This window comes from Mytilus edulis, chromosome 1 (assembly GCF_963676685.1).
Source record: "Mytilus edulis chromosome 1, xbMytEdul2.2, whole genome shotgun sequence".
NCBI lineage: Eukaryota > Metazoa > Mollusca > Bivalvia > Mytilida > Mytilidae > Mytilus > Mytilus edulis.
In genome coordinates, this window is record NC_092344.1 from 97,977,073 (window position 1) to 97,998,080 (window position 21,008).

The 21,008-nt window shown below is 32.0% G+C and overlaps 2 protein-coding genes across 4 annotated transcripts; both read left to right on the top strand.

Annotated features, from left to right (window-relative positions):
• Positions 1 to 55: 55 nt before the first annotated feature.
• On the top strand, positions 56 to 9,047 carry LOC139496520 (uncharacterized). Of its 3 annotated transcripts, none has more exons than XM_071285096.1 (8): positions 56 to 152; positions 335 to 540; positions 1,419 to 1,522; positions 2,119 to 2,327; positions 3,181 to 3,231; positions 4,757 to 4,802; positions 5,157 to 5,315; positions 6,122 to 9,047. In XM_071285096.1, the coding sequence occupies exons 3-8, from the start codon at positions 1,432 to 1,434 to the stop codon at positions 6,454 to 6,456; spliced, it is 891 nt and encodes a 296-aa protein (XP_071141197.1). In that variant the 5' UTR covers positions 56 to 152; positions 335 to 540; positions 1,419 to 1,431; the 3' UTR covers positions 6,457 to 9,047. The 3 variants fall into 3 exon arrangements, with proteins under 3 accessions (XP_071141197.1, XP_071141198.1, XP_071141196.1); XM_071285097.1 differs by having other exon boundaries at positions 149 to 233; XM_071285095.1 differs by lacking the exon at positions 56 to 152 and having other exon boundaries at positions 277 to 540.
• LOC139496556 (uncharacterized) lies at positions 8,900 to 17,062 on the top strand. The gene is made up of 7 exons (XM_071285098.1): positions 8,900 to 9,031; positions 12,570 to 12,657; positions 13,393 to 13,592; positions 14,043 to 14,108; positions 14,399 to 14,456; positions 15,634 to 15,846; positions 16,484 to 17,062. Exons 2-7 carry the CDS (start codon positions 12,582 to 12,584, stop codon positions 16,570 to 16,572), a joined length of 702 nt encoding a protein of 233 aa, XP_071141199.1. The 5' UTR covers positions 8,900 to 9,031; positions 12,570 to 12,581; the 3' UTR covers positions 16,573 to 17,062.
• Positions 17,063 to 21,008: the final 3,946 nt, after the last annotated feature.

The window sequence follows — 21,008 nt, forward strand, 5'->3', positions numbered from 1 at the left end:
TTCATCGTTCCCTGCTATTGTATCTATTGTATCTAATTGAATTGTTAAATATTCTAATCAAGACCATCTTTTAAATGTTAAGGTGCATTGACTCGCGAAAGAATATCTAATATTATTATTTAGAAACAAATATGGGTTTTCCAGATCTACTTGTAAGTATGTGAATTGTTTTAAGTGCAAAAAATAACGATCTATCCTTCATCCATTTTTTTTCTTCGAAAATTTCTTTAAAGGTACGAGGTTTAATAAAGTTTCGTATTATGACTGTCAAAATTATTCTTTCGATCCGCGATTCACCACAGTTGTCTAAATGATCATTCATCTCTGTTTTCAGTTAATGGATTATCGTTAGATTTACCGAGACTTGTATTTATAAAAATTGGTAATAGATGGGTCCAAAATTCATGCCTTTTCATATACAACGCTTTCAAACGGATCCCTCGTAAAAGGTTTAATGAAGAAAAAAGAACTGCTGAAACGATTGGTTTGAATTCTTATGAAAAATGTTTGATCGAGAATTGGAAGTTACATCTGCATTAGGTTAGTTGACATTTAATTCACACAAGTTTTATAATATATTTGTAGAACCGTTTACTGAAAATCAATTAGTTCGAAAACAGACTGACGACGACATGGCTAAAAAAGACAAACAGACAAATAATAGTACACAAGACACAACATAGACAGTTAAAGACTTAGCAACACGAACACCACAAAAAACTTGGGGTGACCTCAGGTACTCCGGAAGGGTAAGCAGATCCTGCTCAACATGTGGCACCCGTCGTGTTGCTCATGTTATTACAAACCTGGTAAATAGTCTAATTCGGTAGGTCATATTCGTGAGTACTCAGGAGACGAAATATTCATTTCAATACACGATTTAAAAAAGCATCCAGGTATATACATAGAGTTGGTACCATTGCGTTCTCAGTGGGGTACTGTTTTGATTTTAATCTTGATATTTCTTTCATTCATAACTAATATAATGCAAGCAAAAAGATAATTGGATTCTAATTACTATTTGTTTCAATCCATGGAAGTTTTTTGCCTATTTTCCACATTAATTGTGTAGTATCAAATCATATTTAATCAGGACATAATTAAGTGTTTTCCGTGTATCCAATTCTACTTCATTTTTTTACAAAGAGAGGTTATCTTGAGATATTGTACATGTCGTTATTATCTCAAGATATATCTAAAATTTATGAACTGCACGTAATTATTACATCTTGTTTATAAAATGTTTTTGTGTCATCAAGTCGAAGATTATAATGTTAGTATTGTGGACAATCACAAAACATAAATAAACACAAAGATGATTTTGCGATCATTGTTTAATTTCATATAAAACCAAGCACCGTTTACTTTTTGATACAGTTTTATTAAAGAAGACATTTAGGCGTCTGTTTCATTTTTAGTTTTCCCCGTATAATGATGGTACATCTTTTGGATGTATATGGCAGTTGTTTTGTAATGTTATATATTCTACATCACTATGGACAAGTAAAATCTGATATGTGGGGTAAGTTAAGTTATGAAAAACGTCAACGTTTCCAATATTACAAAATTTGTCAACAAAAGAACATTGAAGAAATACTCTTATACATGTAAATACGATAACAAAAAATCAATTCCGAGAATATACATTCTGAAATAATTAATTGTATTGCAAAAATCTAAGATGGCACTGACTTCAGAATAACTGATTATCGAATGAGTAAATAAAATATCTTTGAATCTGTAATCAAATTTACTGTAAAATAGCCACATCCTTTTTTATGTCATTTGTCAGGACATTTAATCCTTCTGAAATCTTGAGATTTTACCGCAGTTAGACAATTCTTACATCTGGACACTCAACGCCAAAACAAAATCAAGTGTATTGCATCATCTACTGTCGAACCATGTTCAATATAGCAGTTCTTTCTTAAAAAGACATGAAAGGAAACAAATGGGGCAGACTGAGAAGTAAAACACATTCTCAAATTTAAAATATCGCATCTTCATGTTGGTCTTAAAAAATGATTCAAGATGTCATTAATTGCAAAGTTACTGCTTTTTTCAAGATTATAAATATGCTTCAACCTTTTTAATAAAAAATGCATTGATTTTTGACAGATGAAAAAGAAACGTATTGTAGCTGTTGGAGATCAAAAGCAGAGTGTTCGACAAATAATAGATTGGTTCTAGAAATTTCTTTAGATAATTGTACATCTTCTTGGTTATGGGAAATGAAACGTCCATATCAAACAACAGATTTTCAATACAAAGTTTACCTTAACGAATCTCTTATTGAAAACAACATAGTAACTTGTCACAGGAAAAAGGTAAATATACTGAAGACAAACTTCAAAACTTTCTTCAAACAAAATTAAAAAAAATATATACAATAGTTCTTATAGAAAAGAAAGTCATAATAGCGTTCATAATTGTGCATTAGATTAAGGATCGCTGAGTCCTAGGTTTAACGAAACATATTTACCAATTCACATTGACAACAGTACAAAAAACGACGGGAAAAATGCGTGTGATTCAAATGGCAAACTATTATTCATTTATAATTGAATAAGTTGTCAGAGTTTCATTTATAGAAATTGTTTAATCGCATATGAAATGGAAGATTCAAAGTCAGATGAATTATATTTATCAGTAACAACTTAATAGTTTGAGTGCAACTATGTAATTCATTCTTGACTAAATTCGCAACTGTTAATCCTATTCTCGGAAGACTATGTCCATTGACAACTAAAAAAAAATTACTTTCGGTACCGATTTCCTTGTGCATGTCATGTTTCCGCAATAATCTTCAGCATTGCTCTCGAGACCAAACCACTAGAAAGCCAAACATATAAAAGTCTAACGCGTTTATATAATAAGCCGACAGTAGTGATTTTATCTTCAAATCTCGTTAATAGAGCAAAATATCAAACAAAAACTGAAGGAATCGCATGATATCGAAGAGAAGCAAGACAAGTGGCAGCCAACATCACCTATTAGTCACTTAGTTTGAACAAATATATAGCTCACGAAATGAAAGTTGCAGAAACATCCTATTTGGTATTGCTTCGCCCTTTTTTTTTTTAATTATATCAAGTTATACATATAATGACAGTATCAAAGTAAACATAAAACCATGTGTTAACCATCTAGCACTGATGGAATGAATGTTTATATTTACAGGTTCCATCTTGTAAGGTATACTTACCCAAAAAGACTGAGATAACCGTTACCGTAAGTGTAACTTTAACATACTGTTTTTGTAAAATCTCGTATAAGATACTCGTTTGTCAATATATGAAATTTTATTCGAATGTCATACAAGTGACAGGTTTATCGAAGCCATACAACCAGGTTTAATCAACCATTTCCTACATAGGGAAATGCCTGAACCAAGTAAGGAATATGACTTTGTCTATTAGTTTCAATCAAAACAACTGGAAGGTCGATCAATCCTTTTCAAAGAAAACAGCTTTGCTAACATTGCTACAAAATCACACATTTATAAAGCATTTAAAGATTGTTTAGGTGTATAAAAAAAACCACTAACGATATGAATGGTGTGTTCAATATCATAGTATTACGTACATGGGGGGACATATACTTGCCTCCCCATGCCGCTAAAGTTATATTTGCTTAAGAGCAACAAAAACACATCTATTTCCATAGCACGTTTATTTCAAAGAGACAGATAACATCACATGACAAATATGCATCATTATCATACAAAGGGACACAACTCTCACGACTAAACTACAAAACACATACGACCATACAATACATATACATAACATCCCGCCCCCAAAAAGAAAATTTCCCAAATTTTATCAAAATGGTTTATGTGTTTTATCCATATACAAATTCAAGAAGAAGAAAAATGCTCTTTTACATTCAAACTATGTAATCACTTCCGTATAAGACTAAAATCGTTTTCCAAATAATCTTATCATGTAAATACATTTATAATAACTGAAATACTCGTGGCTGACCAGTTCTCACAACTAGCATCCATTGGCATACACACCAGTATCAACAATGCAGAAAAATCCGAACGTCTGGCATCTCGATCTCCCCCTTAGGACCTTATGCACGCATTACGTTCATTCAACAACACAAAAAAAATATGCATTTGATACATTTACTCAATCTACTAAATGGAAAGTACTAGAATATTGTCATAAATGTAGCTGTATACAACAAATTGATAGATAATCATCAGAAACCTTTAACTCTTAAAAATGGTAAATATAACATCAAAGAAACACTTCATAAGTTACATATGCAGTCAAAAGAAAATACGACTAATTCTCCCTCTCTAACGTGTTCAATCTCTCATACATCACACTCACAAAATAAAATAAAGATGAAACAAATGAATAGCTCCAGAAATGTTAATATCAACCGAGGTTTTATTTATGACTATTATCTCACCGCTACCGACAATCCGCTATCAAATCAGTCCAACTTATAACAGAAATATATGTATTAGTAAAAAAAATAAAAAAATCTTTCAGACAAAATTGAAATCATAATTAAACGATAACGTAAATTCGGATAAAAGATTGTATATTTAGCCTCACCACTAAATAGATACCACTAAATAGATCTAGATAGGCAAAACAAAATCAAAATGGCATTGCGTTAAAATATTTTTATTTTTGACGTGTTTCATTGATAAACAGAAACGTGTTATGGCTGGGTCAGTTTCTCTTATTCTGTAAAATTTGAAATCTGTTGTAAAAAGATTTTTATATTACAGGTTGCTCCTTTCTGTCGGTTTGTCCGTTGCCGTCCTGTAAAACGAAGTAAGTTTATTCGTATTATTTGGAAAACTAGTAATGTAAAGAGTGTTGATCTTTCTAAAGTGATGAACTGAAAATTTCGTTGTAAATAGTTCTGAAAGACGCCTTTCCCTTTCCCTTTCCAGATTCTTTTTCAATTCATTTATTAACTGTTGTTTTTTTTACTTTGGTGATGAAATAGTCTTAATTCACCTTACTTGTTAGGTATATATATATATAGTGCGCACAACACGACTTCCTGAATCTGAAATCTAGTACTTAAATCACATGCTCTGATTTTAATAAGTAATAATATTTTACTTGATGGTCACGAAATTTCTTTCGTCGTTGAAATAATATATTCATTATTTTGATCAGTTATAGGTTGCTATGACGATGTATATTCAAACAACCGGAATGAACTGATGGCTTCACACAAGAATGAGCATAGTGAACCAGATGAAACAATGATTGTGATTATCGTTTCTGCTCTTTCTTTGGTTGCAGTAATTCTTTTCGCAATTTTGATAAAAAGGCGTAAGTTTTCTGCGATGCAATATTCCTTAAATGAAATGAAAACACACACCAAAATACTACATATCATAGATTTAAAAAAAATGCGATATAATTTATACAAGAAGGAAAAAAATATAAACGAAAATTGTAGATAAAATCTTAGTAAAGTGGTATCTGAAAGATGGGATATTGTGTCAAATACAACTTACAATGCCTTCATGGTAAGGCATACAACTATGGATAAGAAGAGATGTATACGTGAAACAGACAACAACCCTCATCACGTTCTTCCAGCTGCAGTAATTATAGAACAACAGGAGGTCTTAAACAATAAACAAGTATACATCATATCTGTCGAATTCTAAATCGTCTTAACTGAATGAAAATTTAAAACATATTAAAAAAAAACAACAACAACAAAAACCACAGGTACAAACACTGCGCGGTTTATCAAATTGTTAGTTATAAATAACTGCCAAACTCGAAGTAAAGACAATTAAATGGCGGATTCCACATCATCCAACAAAATAGCTATCGAACAATGTTTTGTGACCTGGATCATTTTTTGTCACTAGACGAATATCACTAATACCGAAATTGCCAACCGTATTCAAATATAAATATAACTATGTACGGCAGACGCGTATTTCGTCTACAATAGACTCAACAGTGACGCTCGAATAAAAAAGTTTAATACATAGCATAACCCTTTAAAACATCTTTGTAATATTTCGCTTTTACAATCTTTACCATTAAACAATAAAAAAAAATTGGATCAATAAAAATACTTTAACTTGAAATAAATGCATTTTCTGTTGCATTTTTAGGAGCAGACACATTATGCAAAGCAATGCAAGAAAGTAGTTTTAGTGAAAAATTGGCATTAAACACGACCACACAATTTGATTTGTCAATACCTTCAGCAATTAATCATGAACGTTCTAGTGAAACTGGTACAAGCTGTTCTAAGAATTCATACAACCAAGCTGCCAGTCACATTGCACATCCTAATCAACTTATATATAGTCGAAATAATGTGTGTCAACGTACACAAGAGGACAATTATTATAATTCGTCACAAAAACATGAGCATACTATTGCCTCTCCTATTTCAAAATCCGAACAAGAATTAATTAACATAAATTTCTCTTCAAACTTATGACAAGTTCGACATGTAATCCAATAATTAAGAAGAGGTATACAGGTATGGAGCATGGAATACTTTGTTTCTCTTTTTTCATGAAGTTTATAGTAAAGCTTTTTTACACTTACAAAATTAAGAGTATGACAGATCTTTATCTCATTTGGTTAACTGTTCCGCATTTGAGATCGTATACTCATAAATGTTTTCTTCAATTCAATTCTGTTTTCAAGTTAACACACTATTGTAACATTTTTTAAATCGTCTAAACGTGCATATGCCATTATTTGAATTCCACATAGATGAAATTTTTCATTCGTATAATTATTAATTTCGTTAAAAAAAAAGTGGTAGCATTAGCAAAAAATGCATTGTTTTGAGATCTGATTGTCCAAAGAATCATTTTCATGTTTGTATATTGAAAATAATTAAATTGTAACCAATAAGTAGTGCACAAAACTGCCACATACTAAGGTTATGAGAAATAGTTCAAAATATGATATCAGATTCTTTGAAAATCTTATATGCATCTTATATCTCCCTCATGCAAAGCTCTGGTTCCTTTCACGGATTTGGCTATACTTTTTGGACCATTTGGATTATAGCTCTTCATCTTTTATATAAGCTTTGGATTTCAAATGTTTTGGCCAAGAGCATCACTGAAGAGACATGTATTGTCGAAATGCGCATCTGGTGCAGAAAAATTGGTACCGTCAATGTTATTGTAATTTTGAGCATTAATATTTTTAACAAACAACTTTTTGTAATCCCAAATTAAGTTTTTTTTTATTATTTAAGGATTAAATACAAAACTACCTATTTCCTATCCTTTGCATGTGTATGGTCGGCGATTATTATTGGTTGTATCGTTCAGTTTGTTTTGTTTGTTTGTTCTTTGGGTAGTTTAATATTAAAAGAGAATCTCAATCTGCAACTTACTAGACGCAGGGCCGAGTTGGAGTTATTCGGATGCTATTGCTACACTTATCACTTTTTGATTTAAGCGATGTCTTTTTGTTGCTGTCTCGTTGGTGTGTACCTCACATCTATTTGTGTTCATACTAAAAGTCTATAATATTTTTAAAATGTATAAAAATATAAAATTGTTTATCTCTATCTTGATATGTTATTGTGGACTGTATTCTATATTAATATCGCTTATAATAACTTAAAAGCAGTTATTGAAAAAGTAGTGGATAACTCTAATGCAAACGATACATTCACTTTGTCTTGGGTTTTTTATAATCTGCCATTTATATATATTAAAGATACATCAAGGGTCTAGACTAGGACTTATATGACTGTTTGCATTAAAGTGAGGTGTTAAAAATGTTTATCGCATTAACCAAGTTACTTGTATAATTGAAAGTTTATATCCATTATATTAAATATTTTGAGAGTATATGTCCTTTATAATACAGTTTTTAGAATAATTACAGTAAGATAAAAGCGTATCTTTCTTTAAGTATTACAAAACTCTCTTTGATGAATACATAGTTTTAATTATGGACTACAGCTGTATTGTATCGATTATGCGTCAAATAGTTATGAAAGGTACCATGACTAAAAACATACATTGACAAATGGTACAAGTAAAACTATAATTGTGAATACAATTGTACTATTTCGTCTTCTAAATTCAAAATGCTAGGATGGCTTACTGCTCATAATAGAATTAATTATGTTATGAAAGTGATGATATATAAGTGTATTAATTATCTAGCATTTAAGTATTTGACTCAACATTTTTTTTTAATTTGTTCAAGTTATAATAGCATGTATTGTCTCCTCTTCTCAAAAATGATATATTTGTTAGCGATATGAAAACAATTACGGTGAGAGAACCTTTTGTTTTTTAACTTTTTCGTTGAAATCTCTGTCTTAAACTCTGAAATAAACTAAAAGTGTAAATGAGTTTAAAGCAATTTGAAAAATCTGATATGATAATTTTTTTAAAAGTTATCTTATAGTATGATCTTGAACTATAAATATTCTATGTTCAAGCCAATGGTATCTTTCTACTTGTACAATATAGGTGTTCTTGTATACAGTGTATTAACATTGTTTTTGTTATCTACGTTTATTAAATTTTTTGTAGTTATCTTCTAAAAATAAAAAAATTATTACTAGTATTTTATAATATCATTACTTAATATTTGTCCCTCTACCAGGTCAGGGATAATTACAACACTATCGTTTGTTGTTTATATGTTTGTCATTGTGTACGTCTATAAAATTATAATTACAATCATAAGTTGATGAACTGTAAAAACAATAGGATTCCTGTTATCCTTTTGTGTCTTGTTAACTAAATATAAACAACACATATACACATTTAAATCCCTATCTGTGTAATCTTGAATTGTTCTTAAAGACCGTACCCAGTTCTGTTCATATAAACTGGGGATTTTTGTAACGATATAAATCTTTGTGTGTTAATTGCCATTAGATCTAGCATAACAATTATTGTACAGTTATTTCATCAAATCATGAATGGTCATTATTTTAAGCGTGTTAAAATTCGTATGCTTTATCAGGATTTCCAATAAGATTGTAATGATTATTCAACTAGAATAAAAAGATCATTCAATAAAAGGTAAATAAAATTAAAATATTGTAATTTATTGTTTTTAAATTGAAAGACAATTTTCTAAAAATCAAATGTTTTTTTTATGTTCATCATTGTCACCAATGTAATACGACATAGTTCAAACTCGCAGGAAAATAATAGACGAAATAGTATGGTCGATGCCACTGCTGGTGGACGTTTCGTCCCCGAGGGTATCACCAGCCCAGTTGCCAAAACTTCGGTGTTGACATGAATATCAATAATGTGGTCATTTTTATAAATTTCCTGTTTACAAAAGTTTGAATTTTTTGAAAAACTAATGATTATCTTATCCCAGGCATAGATAACCTTAGCCGTATTTGGCACAATTTTTTGGAATTTTGGATCCTCAATGCTCTTCAAATTTGTACTTGTTTGGCTTTATAAATATTTTGATATGAGCGTCACTGATGAGTCTTATGTAGACGAAACGCGCGTCCGGCGTAATACATTATAATCCTGGTACCTTTGATAACTATGTGTCTTTGTAAATAAGCGGGTTTAATTCGCCTTTATATTTATTTGATAACCCTCTTTGTAACTTTAAATATTTTGATATCAAAACAAGTGTGGACACAGATGAGTGTGGATAGTATGTTTGGATGTTTGACAGTGTCTTATAGACAAAAGGAGTTCTATGTTATCAAAAATATTAAAATCATAGTCTATCATATTTCATCAAAATGAATAATGATCCATTTTAACCAGGTTCAACCCATCATTTATTACTTACTATGTCCTGTACCAAGTCAGGAAAATGGCAATTGTTATCCTATAATTCGTTTCTATGTGTGTTGCATTGTCGTTTGTTGTTTTGTTGCACTTGAGTGTTTCTGCTGTTTCGTTGTTTTCCTCCATATTTGATGTGTTTCTATCAGTCTTAGTTTGTAATCCGGATTTGTTTTTACTCAATCGTTTTATGACTTTTGAACAGCGGTATACTACTGTTGCCTTTATTTAACATCAGCATCAAAATCCCAATTCCACAAAGATTTTAAACACGAAAACATATACATTCACATGTCTAAGACATTTTTTTAAATTCGAGTGACTCATAGATCACAAAAACTGTTACACATGGAAGTGAAAAAAACTGATTAAAATCTTCGTACATTTAAAAGAGGGACGAAAGATACCAAAGGGACAGTCAAACTCATAAATCTAAAACAAACTGACAACGCCATGGCTAAAAATGAAAGAAGACAAACAAACAACAGCACACATGACACAAAATAGAAAACTAAAGAATAAACAACACGAACCCCACCAAAAAACTAGGGGTGATCTCAGGTGCTCCGGAAGGGTAAGCAGATCCTGCTCCACATGTGGCACCCGTCGTGTTGCTTATGTGATAACAAATCCGGTAAATAGTCTCATTAATGTTGCAAAATGAGTGACAAAAAGATTGTCGAAGTATTTCAAAGTATTGAAGAGGTCAATTTTGAGGCGCAATGCATATATTCTAAAATAAGGATTAACATGTAAAAAAATACTTTACATAACAAAGACAACCACCGAACAGGTTTCTCTTTCTTCTAAAAACTTCAACAACAGAAATAAGTTATGGAAGAGTAAGACAAATCAAATTAGACAGTTTATCTTTTCGGTATGTTTTCACAAGCGCATGTATATGGGATTTTCTCGCTGTGTTGAAAACCCATTGGTAGCCTTTAGCTGTGTTTTACTCTTTGGTCGGTTTGTTGTCTCTTTGACATATTCCCAGTTTCCATTCTCAATGTTATACTATAAACACAACCAATTCTTACCGTTTCAAGAAACTTAAGATCGTTTATAAGCAAGCATCTAACCGATAAATTAAAAGGTGTCGTTCCGAGAGAAAAAGCCTTAACCGATATTGCATAATGTAAAAATCAGAGCTTGGATAACATAACAAGTAAGAAGCAAATAAGAAAATCCTAATTACTCATCTTCACCATTCAATCAATAAAAATAACTGGAAACCACAGTTCGTTCTCTGCTTTTGTATTAACATTAAACCAAAATTGGCCAACCATACTTATAACAAAAGATGTATAGCAACCAAAAAAAACAAAGAATTCTTACAACAAATCCCTGCTTAAAATTCTTCCATCATAATATTTATAATTTGCCTACAATTTTAAACTCCACACACGTCACTACACTACAATTCCTCGTGATCAACTTATTGGAAGTCCAATTAATAACATGACACCACGAGATTCCATCGAAACAAGAAGGTATGCATCATATATGAATATTTTCTCTTAAATTGACAGATGAACGACTTCAGCTATATTTATAACATATATGACAAAGATGTATTTTTAGCTTCCCCATTGCTAACTTCCCAATCACAGCAGAAGCATAGCCTCAACCCCATCGTTAATGGTATGTCAAATCACAACAGTTATATAACGCACATCAATGTTCTTACTTTTCCTATCAAAGCACCTGATCTCGATCCTTTCGGAAATCCTAGACTTCCTCAGATTGTGTTTTATGCCATTATTTTAAATGGATTTATGAGATATACATCGATGAACTACTGTTACCTCTTATTTACAGACTAATTATAAGTGAAGGGTAATTCTAACGCAAAAGTTCCTTTAAAAAAGTACAAGTTTAAGAAGAACGACAGAAATTGCGTTTGTGTCAATTAACGATGAACATCTTTTCCAGCTTAGAATTTTAGATAAGAAACAGGTCGTCTGGTCTGCACACTGCCCAGCCTTCCCAATGGCACATGCTTATTAACAGTGCAATAACATTAACGGAACTAATGTTTCTGCCCTATATGCACATTTCGACAGTAAATATCTCTCCATTGATGCTCGAGACCAAAATATTTTAAAATTAAAACCTTATTAGATAGAGAAGGTAAATTGACAGGAATGATGAGTGTCCTGCTGACACACTCGATCTCGCTTGGTGTCATGTTTAGCCGAATCTCTTTGTGAAGTTTTCTCTTCATTAGTATATTCAAAATTTAAACCACCGACATAAGTATACCTCTTATTTAACATTCAAATGACAAATTATGAGATCGTATAAACTCTACAGGATGAGACTGGATGCTTTGGCCTCCTATGCATGCTTAAATATCACTATCTAGTTCCCCAATCAAACAACACTAGAGTCAAATCGAGTAAAAAGCGTCATAAACAGGAATATGACTAAACCGGAAGTGGATTGACTCTAGTGGGCAGAGCTAAAAGATATAAAATGAACTTTTAAAAAAATGGCCATCGAAGAACTTGTGATATGGAAATAATAGCGTGAAAAGCATGTATATGAAACAGACTTACATTGTCGACGCACCCGGTCTTGCTCCCTTTTCATTTGTCTCATCCTAATAGATTTACAAGATAAACTAATATCGCCTAAATTTGTTGACGACGTTCTCGTCATCTTGATCATCATCAAAATCGAACATAACGTTAATTACAAACGAACTAGTATTAAAATGGTGTTGTTGCGTCCGAGTGATATAATGAGCATTCTCACATTTTGTTTTTATATCTGTTTTATTTTTGTTTTTTTGTAGATTGCTCTAAATATGTTTGGATTAATTACACACGTTGTGATATTGTTGTACCATTTAGCAGAGTCATCTCCATCATTTGGACAAGGAGGTAACAGTTCTATTCAAACTTACATTCTAATATTTGGATGTTATCTTTATGCTGAATAAAAACTATAAACCTGCATAAAAAACTATCAATGATTGTATTTGTATACTCTTTATGAGTTACTTGAATTGTTGAAATTTAGTTTTTTTTTATAGTAATCTACAGATAGACATACAATGGAAACAAGGCAAGTCAAGGACAGTAGTGTAACAGCACATCATGAAACAAACTGTCAAAACCATGCATATTTAGTTCAAACAGATAAAAAAAAAAAAGGATGAACGAAAATGGCCTATCACTTATATTTAGGTTTCTCTGTATTAGTTTTGGTGTAACAATTTAGCAAACTTGACATTGTATATTTGAGTGACTACCAATCAGAGAATTTAATTAATTCCTAAAAACATTAAAAACATTTTTGGAATGAGATAGTTTCGAGTAAAGTTTTAGTTGCAGGTATATTCAAAACACAGTGTATTATATGCGCTATAATTTCTCTTTTGAGGCTAAAGTGAAGCGACGCTTTCTACTGCCTATCTTGGTTAGTTTAATTTTCATCTTTCATTCAAAATTAGTACCTGATACAGATAACAGTGGTTTACCTTTTTGCACTATACATACATACTGCCATTGTGTCTTAGTTGCATATAGTATTTATCGATTTCACATTAAAATGACATGACAGCAGTCGAGTTATTGCATAAACAGACTTTTGTATGAATGAGTTATATGTTTCAGTGGATGAAAAGTCAAATAATTGTTCTTGTTGTTCCTGTTGGAATGCAGACTTCAGCTGTACCGATAATGCAGTGGTTGTTAATATTACCTTAGAAAACTGTCATCTTATCCCAAAACGATTCCATCTAGACATACTTTGGTATCGAAGCAATATGGTTTCAAATGCAACAGTAGATGAGTTAGATGTTGCAGAAAACAAGGTAGGATTCAATTATTATCTTGCGATTTTATCAATAGTTGGCAATCATATACTGGTATTATCAACATTGGTATAGAGAGAGTTTGTCGAATTCTGACTAGTTCTGGATAAACTTTGTTTCAGTCGTGAATGATTCATTTCAATAATTCAATAAATGGATTGGTATTTTAGTAGCGTTAATTTAATTTATACATATGTGTGCATAAAGAAACTTACTTAGGAGGCTTTAACGTTTGTATAAAGTTTCTTATTCTCAATGGTTTCGTCCTCGAGCAGCCCTGAGGAGACATTAATTGTCGAAATTTGCATATGATGCATTAAAATTGGTAACGTTAATGTTATTTTCTGTATAAATTTAGTTTTATTCAGGCAATGTTTTTTCCATCTTATTTTCTTATACTGCCGTTTAGTGCTCAATCCAGTTTGATTTTATTTATATATATGATTTCAGAGGAGTGCATCAATTAAAAGAAATTGGATCCTGTTCGATGTGCGAATAATAAATGTTGAAGTTATGGTAAGCTATGTAATTTTAGACTGGCAATTTTAAGACAATGGTCTTTTCGACTGTTTAACTGACAGAAAACGATAAACAAAATACAAAAGAAAGAAGTTAACTACAAAAATCGAGTGCATTTCTCGGTCACTTGCAGAAAGTTGTTACGAAATATCAGTTATAATAGCAGCTACCAACCATCTTAAAACATTTGCAATAAACTTTCATCATATTTTACTGTAAAGACTTTTTTTTATCTAAAGACGTAAAAAGTGAAGTATTCATATACATGTTTCCTCCTGTTTCATTAGATAACACCAATGAAATGTACAGAACAACCATACTGTCAGTGTAGACCCGTACAAAGTGGTATGTAAACTTTCCAATATTTTGGTTAACACATTAAATTGGTATATTGTCATATTGTACGCGGGGATTGTAGAGAACGGGTTATATGCTGCAGTTGTGTGATATAGACAATAATAGTGCATTGACTTGACATATCGTTGATATGTCAAGTCAACATTATTATTGTCTTTATACTGCAATCTAAAAAAACATTTTCAATTGTTGTTTATTGTGTTAATGCTATTAATTTGATTTAAATATTGGGAAAAATCCCCCTTTAAAAAGGCCTCATATCACACAGACGGAGAAATATAAAACACGATGAAATATACATCACTACCGCAATCAATGATGAACGAATTCGTTGGAGACTAAAATATCAACAATAAACATAAAACATAATGATTTATAGGTTGCAAACAAAAAAATATTAATAAGTGAAATATGTTTTCCCAAATATTGCAAAAGAAACAAGTTTGAGTCGACGTTAAACGCATCGTTGTTTACATTGGAAACAAGAACAGGTTGAAGAGGTCGTATGAATAATTAAATATAATTTCGACAATTTCTATTTAAATATTCATGAGGAAAAGTGATATCAGGTCAGTAGCTGTATATGGCATAGAAATATACAGTCAACGCATTTTGACTGCTCAAATAGAACGAGTGCAGTATAAATATCGTTATCATCCTTAGTAGTATTTTGATCTTTTAATCACATATGGTTCAAGCATTTCATATAGGAAAGCAATAGACGAAACTCGAGTGACTTTGTTACATAAGTATGTTGGGGTCATTAAGTTTTTGGTTGCTGAAACCTGTTATGGTCCAAATCATGTTATAGAATTAATCATGTGTCCGAAGTTTTGATTATCTGTATATAGATGTGTTGTGTCATGTGTACTATTGTTTGTCTGTTTATCTTTTTCATTTTTAGCCATGGCGTTGTCAGTTTTTTTTAGATTTATGGGTTTGACTGTCCCTTTAGTGTCTTTCGTCCCTCTTTTAATTGACGGAATCTTAAGTCAAATTCTACGAAAGTGTGAAACGGTAAGGAAAGCTTGTAGTACATATTTTAATTGGTTAACTGCAAATATTGTGCAATTCTTATCCGTATCTTTATGTCTTTTGAAATTTAAATTGAGCTCTGTTATTTGTATAATTCTTCAACTGTTAATCTTATTTCATTGTAATTTAGGTGCAATATGCAAGACAACAAGGCATGTTTTACCAGAATTTCAAGACAAGACAACTAAAGAGTTGAATCCTATAACAGACCAAACTAATGAGCTTACTCTAGAGAAAAATTATATAATATTGGCAGCTGTTATTGTATGTGCTGCGGTGTGCGTATTACTTGTATCAGTAATGTACAGAAGAACTGAAATGAACAGACCAGTTCGTCGCCAAGGTAAAAGAGTTACGAAAGATACTAGAGGGACAGTCAAACTCAAGAGATCGAAAATGAACTGACAACGCCATGGCTAGAAATAAACAGACAAACAGACAAACAGACAAATAATAGTATAGAAGACAAAAAATTGAAAACTAAAGACTAAGCAACACCAACCCCACAAAAACTAGGGGTGATCTCAGGTGCTCAATGTAAACTATTATCTTCTTCTCATATACTGTTTTATGAGTATTGATTATATCAGTAATGTACTGAACAGACCATTCCGTCGCCGTCCATACAAATAAAAACATTAGTTGTAAAGTAAAAAACAAATTATAAAAAGGCTAGACCAATTGAAGATATGCACCTTCTAGCGTAGTTGTATTGAGTTACATATTCATCCATACAAAACTACTGTTAATGTTGAGTAACATTCATTATATTGAATCCTTGATAACGGACGATAGTTATGCAAGATTGGTTATAATAGAGGTGTTCGTGTTCTTGTTGTTCCTAAAGAATTTGACCATATGAAATTAAAATAACATTAAAAGTTTGAATATTGGAGAATTCATTTTATGTTTTTAAACACATGATAAAATGCCTTTTTTTAATTTACCATCTAGATACATGTTGTCATCTCTACTTTCAGCCACCCTTAACAACAGAATCATAGTTGAAGGTGAAACAGTTGCTTTACAATCTATAGTAACTACTAGTTTACCAACACGGACAAATTAAAATTGCGAGAGAATATAGCTCTACACTATGCATTAGTAGAGAACACGTTTGTGATAAAATGATGTGTATTCATTGAGATAGCAATGACAACCACTCGAACATATGTACTGCTTAAAAGTCCACCACTAAAAACGTTCCAACAAAGTAAAAGAAGATATAGATATACCATTATAGTTTCTTTAAACAATCCACACGTTGTAGCTAAAATGGTACTGGAAACGCCTGTAACCAGATTGAAATATGACAGTTGTTTTCCATTCGTTGATGTGTTTAAGCTTTTGATGTTGCCATTTTATACGGGACTTTCTGATTTGAATTTTCCTTGGAGATAGGAAATTTTGTTATTTTACTTTTTTCCTGAGAAAGCCCCAACAACATTCCAGCTGCAAAAATAGATATAAAAGTGTTTTTATCATTTAAAACGATATTAATTTTAGAATCTAAAGCTATTCAATGATGTTGTTTTTCTTAAATATGTTTGTTATTTCGTAGTATTCAGATTTGCTAAACTCCAAACCCTGCTCTTCGCAGCCTTTTCATGGAGGAAGTTTTCTTTTCTGTTATAATCATGATACTGATGTAGGGTAATGTTTCATCGCGTTCAAGGTCTGAATGGTAGCTTCTTATCATTTCACATCTTTATGTAGTTATTGCTTATACTTATCATATGATTTTTATCTGTGGCAAGTTTTCTTTAAATCGGACATATATAGTTACATGGGTTTCGTGTTACTGGTAATACTTTGGTTATCCAAGATACACAGAACATCTGGTGTCTTCTAAGTTAAAACATAAGTGTATAGTTTTTAATTGTCACCTCCGAGTTTAAATATTGGCTTTCCGTATAACTTGAGTAAAATCTGTTCAGCCAACTAACAAAAATGCTGGACTTCATATAGGAATAGTATCATGTGTGGACAAGAATTTCACTTCCTCGTGTGAATTGAAATCATGAAAGGGTAGTACTGCCACCCTGTCCTCCAAACAGTTTAGTATGCCAATTTTGATGAAATTAACCAAAGCGTTTATAGCCTGTACTGTGCTGAAATAGCTCAATTTTGACCTAAAGATTCATATGGAGGTCACTATATTCTCAAGGCGCGGGATCAAGTATAATATTTTAAATAAAAATATATTAAACCGATAAGTTATCTTATTCTTCTTTAACCTCTGTTATTGACACCAATAGAGGTCATCCCACGAGAGACAACTTCCCTTTTAAGAACAAAGATTCAAATAAAGCAACGTGTAATCAGGAAGGGTCATCATGTCACCAACATCTTCTCAAGATGATTTTGTATACTAGAGAGAGAAACTGTTTGATGTGCTAAACCTGCGCTGAAAAAGTTTGCATTTGATCCCAACTTAAAATTTAAACCATTGATTCACAGGGGTTAATCCACATCATGGTAATTATCAGCATAGTGTTAATATACAATTATTGGTCTGTATACTATTGAATGAAAACGTTGTTGCTACCAACAAATACACATAATCAACTTCTTTAGAAAGTGGCAATAACAATTGAATGTGATGCTGCCGAATCACTAAAGTAACTACAAACAAGACAGCTTCGGACGGTTCTACAAATCAGAGATAACATTATCTGCACATGATTTTTAAAGACATTCAGATTCATACAGGACCCCCGGGGTAAACAAAAATGTGCATAAGTTGTAAGAAGGCATACGTAAAATTACATCGTGAGAAGAATTAAAACGTCTCGACTTCTAAGATATTTATTATTAGTCTTTTCTTCTTGACTTCCCCTAAGATATCTATTATTATTCTTATCTGTTTGACTTTTCCTATCCGATCTATTACTAGTCTTATCTGTAGTATGTTACGGCGACAGTAGTATACCAATGTTCAAATCCCGTCAATCAATTGGGAAGAGACAAATCAAGGTAAAACAAAACCAGAAACTAAGGGGACCGGATGACAGGGTGAGTAGATAGGATAAACATATCCTGTTAGGCATGCATCAGCCACAATGCGAATTTACACTCCATAAAGATGGCACAATTGGTTAAATTATAGATCAGAAGATTTGCATTGCGAAAACATGTTGCTTAAGTTATAATGAGTTGAGACACCAAAACATCACATGGATCAACAAATTCGTAATTGTAGAAGTGTCCACTTCAGTCGTTCTTCCTTATTACTCATTACAATGGTAGAAGGTACTTGTCCTACCTCCATGACAAATATGTTGTTGTCCCCGCAGATAAAGCCCTAGCAACATCGTTTCTGTGTGTAATTTACATTACATAAACTGCTTGATAAATGAATAGGAATTGACAATTTACTTGGAAACTCAATATATACCCCCACGACACTTACTATGGGGAAAACCTGGATAATCATATTATATCTGTTCTATGTTCCTTCGGAATTTCAACCAAAGATGAAGAACTGGATCTTCCGTCACTGAATGGAATACATAAACTACATAAGTGCGCTTACAAACAACGGTATATTTATTGCTGGGTCTTCCACAAAAACTCTTCTAATTATTAACATAAGTTTTATCAGCAATCAAAGCCGGGTTTCAAAGTTATTTTGAAACTGCCTATTATAGAGGTGGCGTGAATCAAATGTGGATACTAAAAAAGTCCAAAGATCATTCAGAGTATTTACAATCTAAGACTCTTTCATCTTGCAAAAGTATTAAAACGTTTGACTTTTCTACACTTTACACAAATATTCCCCATTCAAAACTAAAATACAAATTTAAAGAATTGGTATTGCTTTGATTCCTAAAAATGAATGACCAACGTAGCTACAAGTATCTTGTCTTAGGGAGGGATATATTCTACTTTGTAAAATATCACTCTAATTCAAACAAAAAATTATCTGAATCTGACATTATCAAGATGCTTGATTTCATGATTGACAACTTATTTGTTACGTTTGGAGGACGTGTTTTTCAACATACAATCGGCATATGGGAACCAACTGTGCCCATCTTCTTGTCGACGTGTTCCTGTATTTTTATGAGGCTGACTTCATACAAAAACTCTTTACTAAAAAAAGAAAAGAAGTGAGCAGTATCCTTTAACTTTACTTTCCGCTATATAGATGATGTTCTCTCACTAAATAATTCAAAATTTGGTGACTATGTTGAACTCATCTAGCCCATCGAACTAGAGATAAAGAATACAACAAGTACAGTAAAGTCTGTCTCATATCTTGACTAACATCCAGAAATTGACAATGAGGTTCGGTTGCAAACAAAACTCTCCGACAAAAGAGATGATTTCAGCTTCCAAATTATTAACTTTCCATTTCTATGTAGCACCATGCTAGCAGCGCCTGCATACGGAATATATATCTCCCAATTAATAACCAAGAGTTCCAAATGGTTAAGCTGAAATCATCACGTCGTAAATTTTACAGATGTCATCACGAATATTGGTTAACCGTTACGGAATATACGTTTCACTGACAGATGATATCGGATATACTGTTCCTAATGTCGTAACTGCGACCCCGTTCCCTTTCCACGAATGCAACCTACCGAATCAGACTATATACCAGGGGCGGATCCAGGTTTTTAGAAAGGGGGCGAAATTTTGTAAAGATTGGCGAGCGGAGCGAGGCGAAAAAATTTTGAGACCTTTTTTGGGCTTAAAAACATAAAATAAGTGTAAAATTCGCATTTTAAACAGTTCCTAGTTTGGGCATGTATATTTTATAGTTGCTTTAATGTGTAAGGGTTTTTAAAATATTTGTTATGCTGTATTCTCCCTTTTAATTGTCTATCATAAAATGATATTATGGATCCAAAGCTATGTACTGCTATATTACATGTGGGACTTGTCAGTAAAAAATAGACACGGAAAATTCTCGTTATTTGTAACTATGTTAAGTTAGAATAACCTCACAGATTTCTTGTTGTAAACCAGATATACGCCGGGCTATTCAATAAAATTTACAATTCGACCGACACGATTTAAGAAAGACAAACAAGCAATTTTTATCCAAATGTTTGGTTGATATGTTTCACCCAACAAAGTTAAGGGAAGTGAGGGGTTCCAAATTAACCAAAGGCTACGAATGAGTCTAAAATGACAACGAGTTTATGAATGACGGTCGACAAATGGATAAATAAAGGTCACACCCAGCAGTCGGTTGCAGTTTGGTCTTGAAAAAAGTATTTAATATATCAGTTCGGCGAAACAGACATTCCAGTCACACATGCAAACCCCCACCCCCAAAAAATACGCCCGTTTTTTTTATTCATCATGTTTATTAAATGCTAAATAATTCTGTTGGAAATTTTCGTTTCTAATAGCAAAAAAGTGGACAACATTATTGTTTTCAATTCAGATACGGCCAGAATTTTTGTTTTTAAAAGGCAAAAACCAGAGTCAGATTTTTTCTTTCAAATATCTCAGACTGCCTTCTCAAACAAATAATTCGTTCCTTAGACT

Bases quoted from the DNA above. Each gene is read 5' to 3' on its own strand.
- LOC139496520 (XM_071285096.1), top strand. From the start codon at position 1,432: ATGATGGTACATCTTTTGGATGTATATGGCAGTTGTTTTGTAATGTTA. The intron at 1,523-2,118 runs GTAAGTTAAGTT...GATTTTTGACAG, and splicing joins AGTAAAATCTGATATGTGGG to ATGAAAAAGAAACGTATTGT. The intron at 4,803-5,156 runs GTAAGTTTATTC...TATTTTGATCAG, and splicing joins TTGCCGTCCTGTAAAACGAA to TTATAGGTTGCTATGACGAT.
- LOC139496556 (XM_071285098.1), top strand. From the start codon at position 12,582: ATGTTTGGATTAATTACACACGTTGTGATATTGTTGTACCATTTAGCA. The intron at 13,593-14,042 runs GTAGGATTCAAT...ATATGATTTCAG, and splicing joins TAGATGTTGCAGAAAACAAG to AGGAGTGCATCAATTAAAAG. The intron at 14,457-15,633 runs GTATGTAAACTT...ATTGTAATTTAG, and splicing joins GTGTAGACCCGTACAAAGTG to GTGCAATATGCAAGACAACA.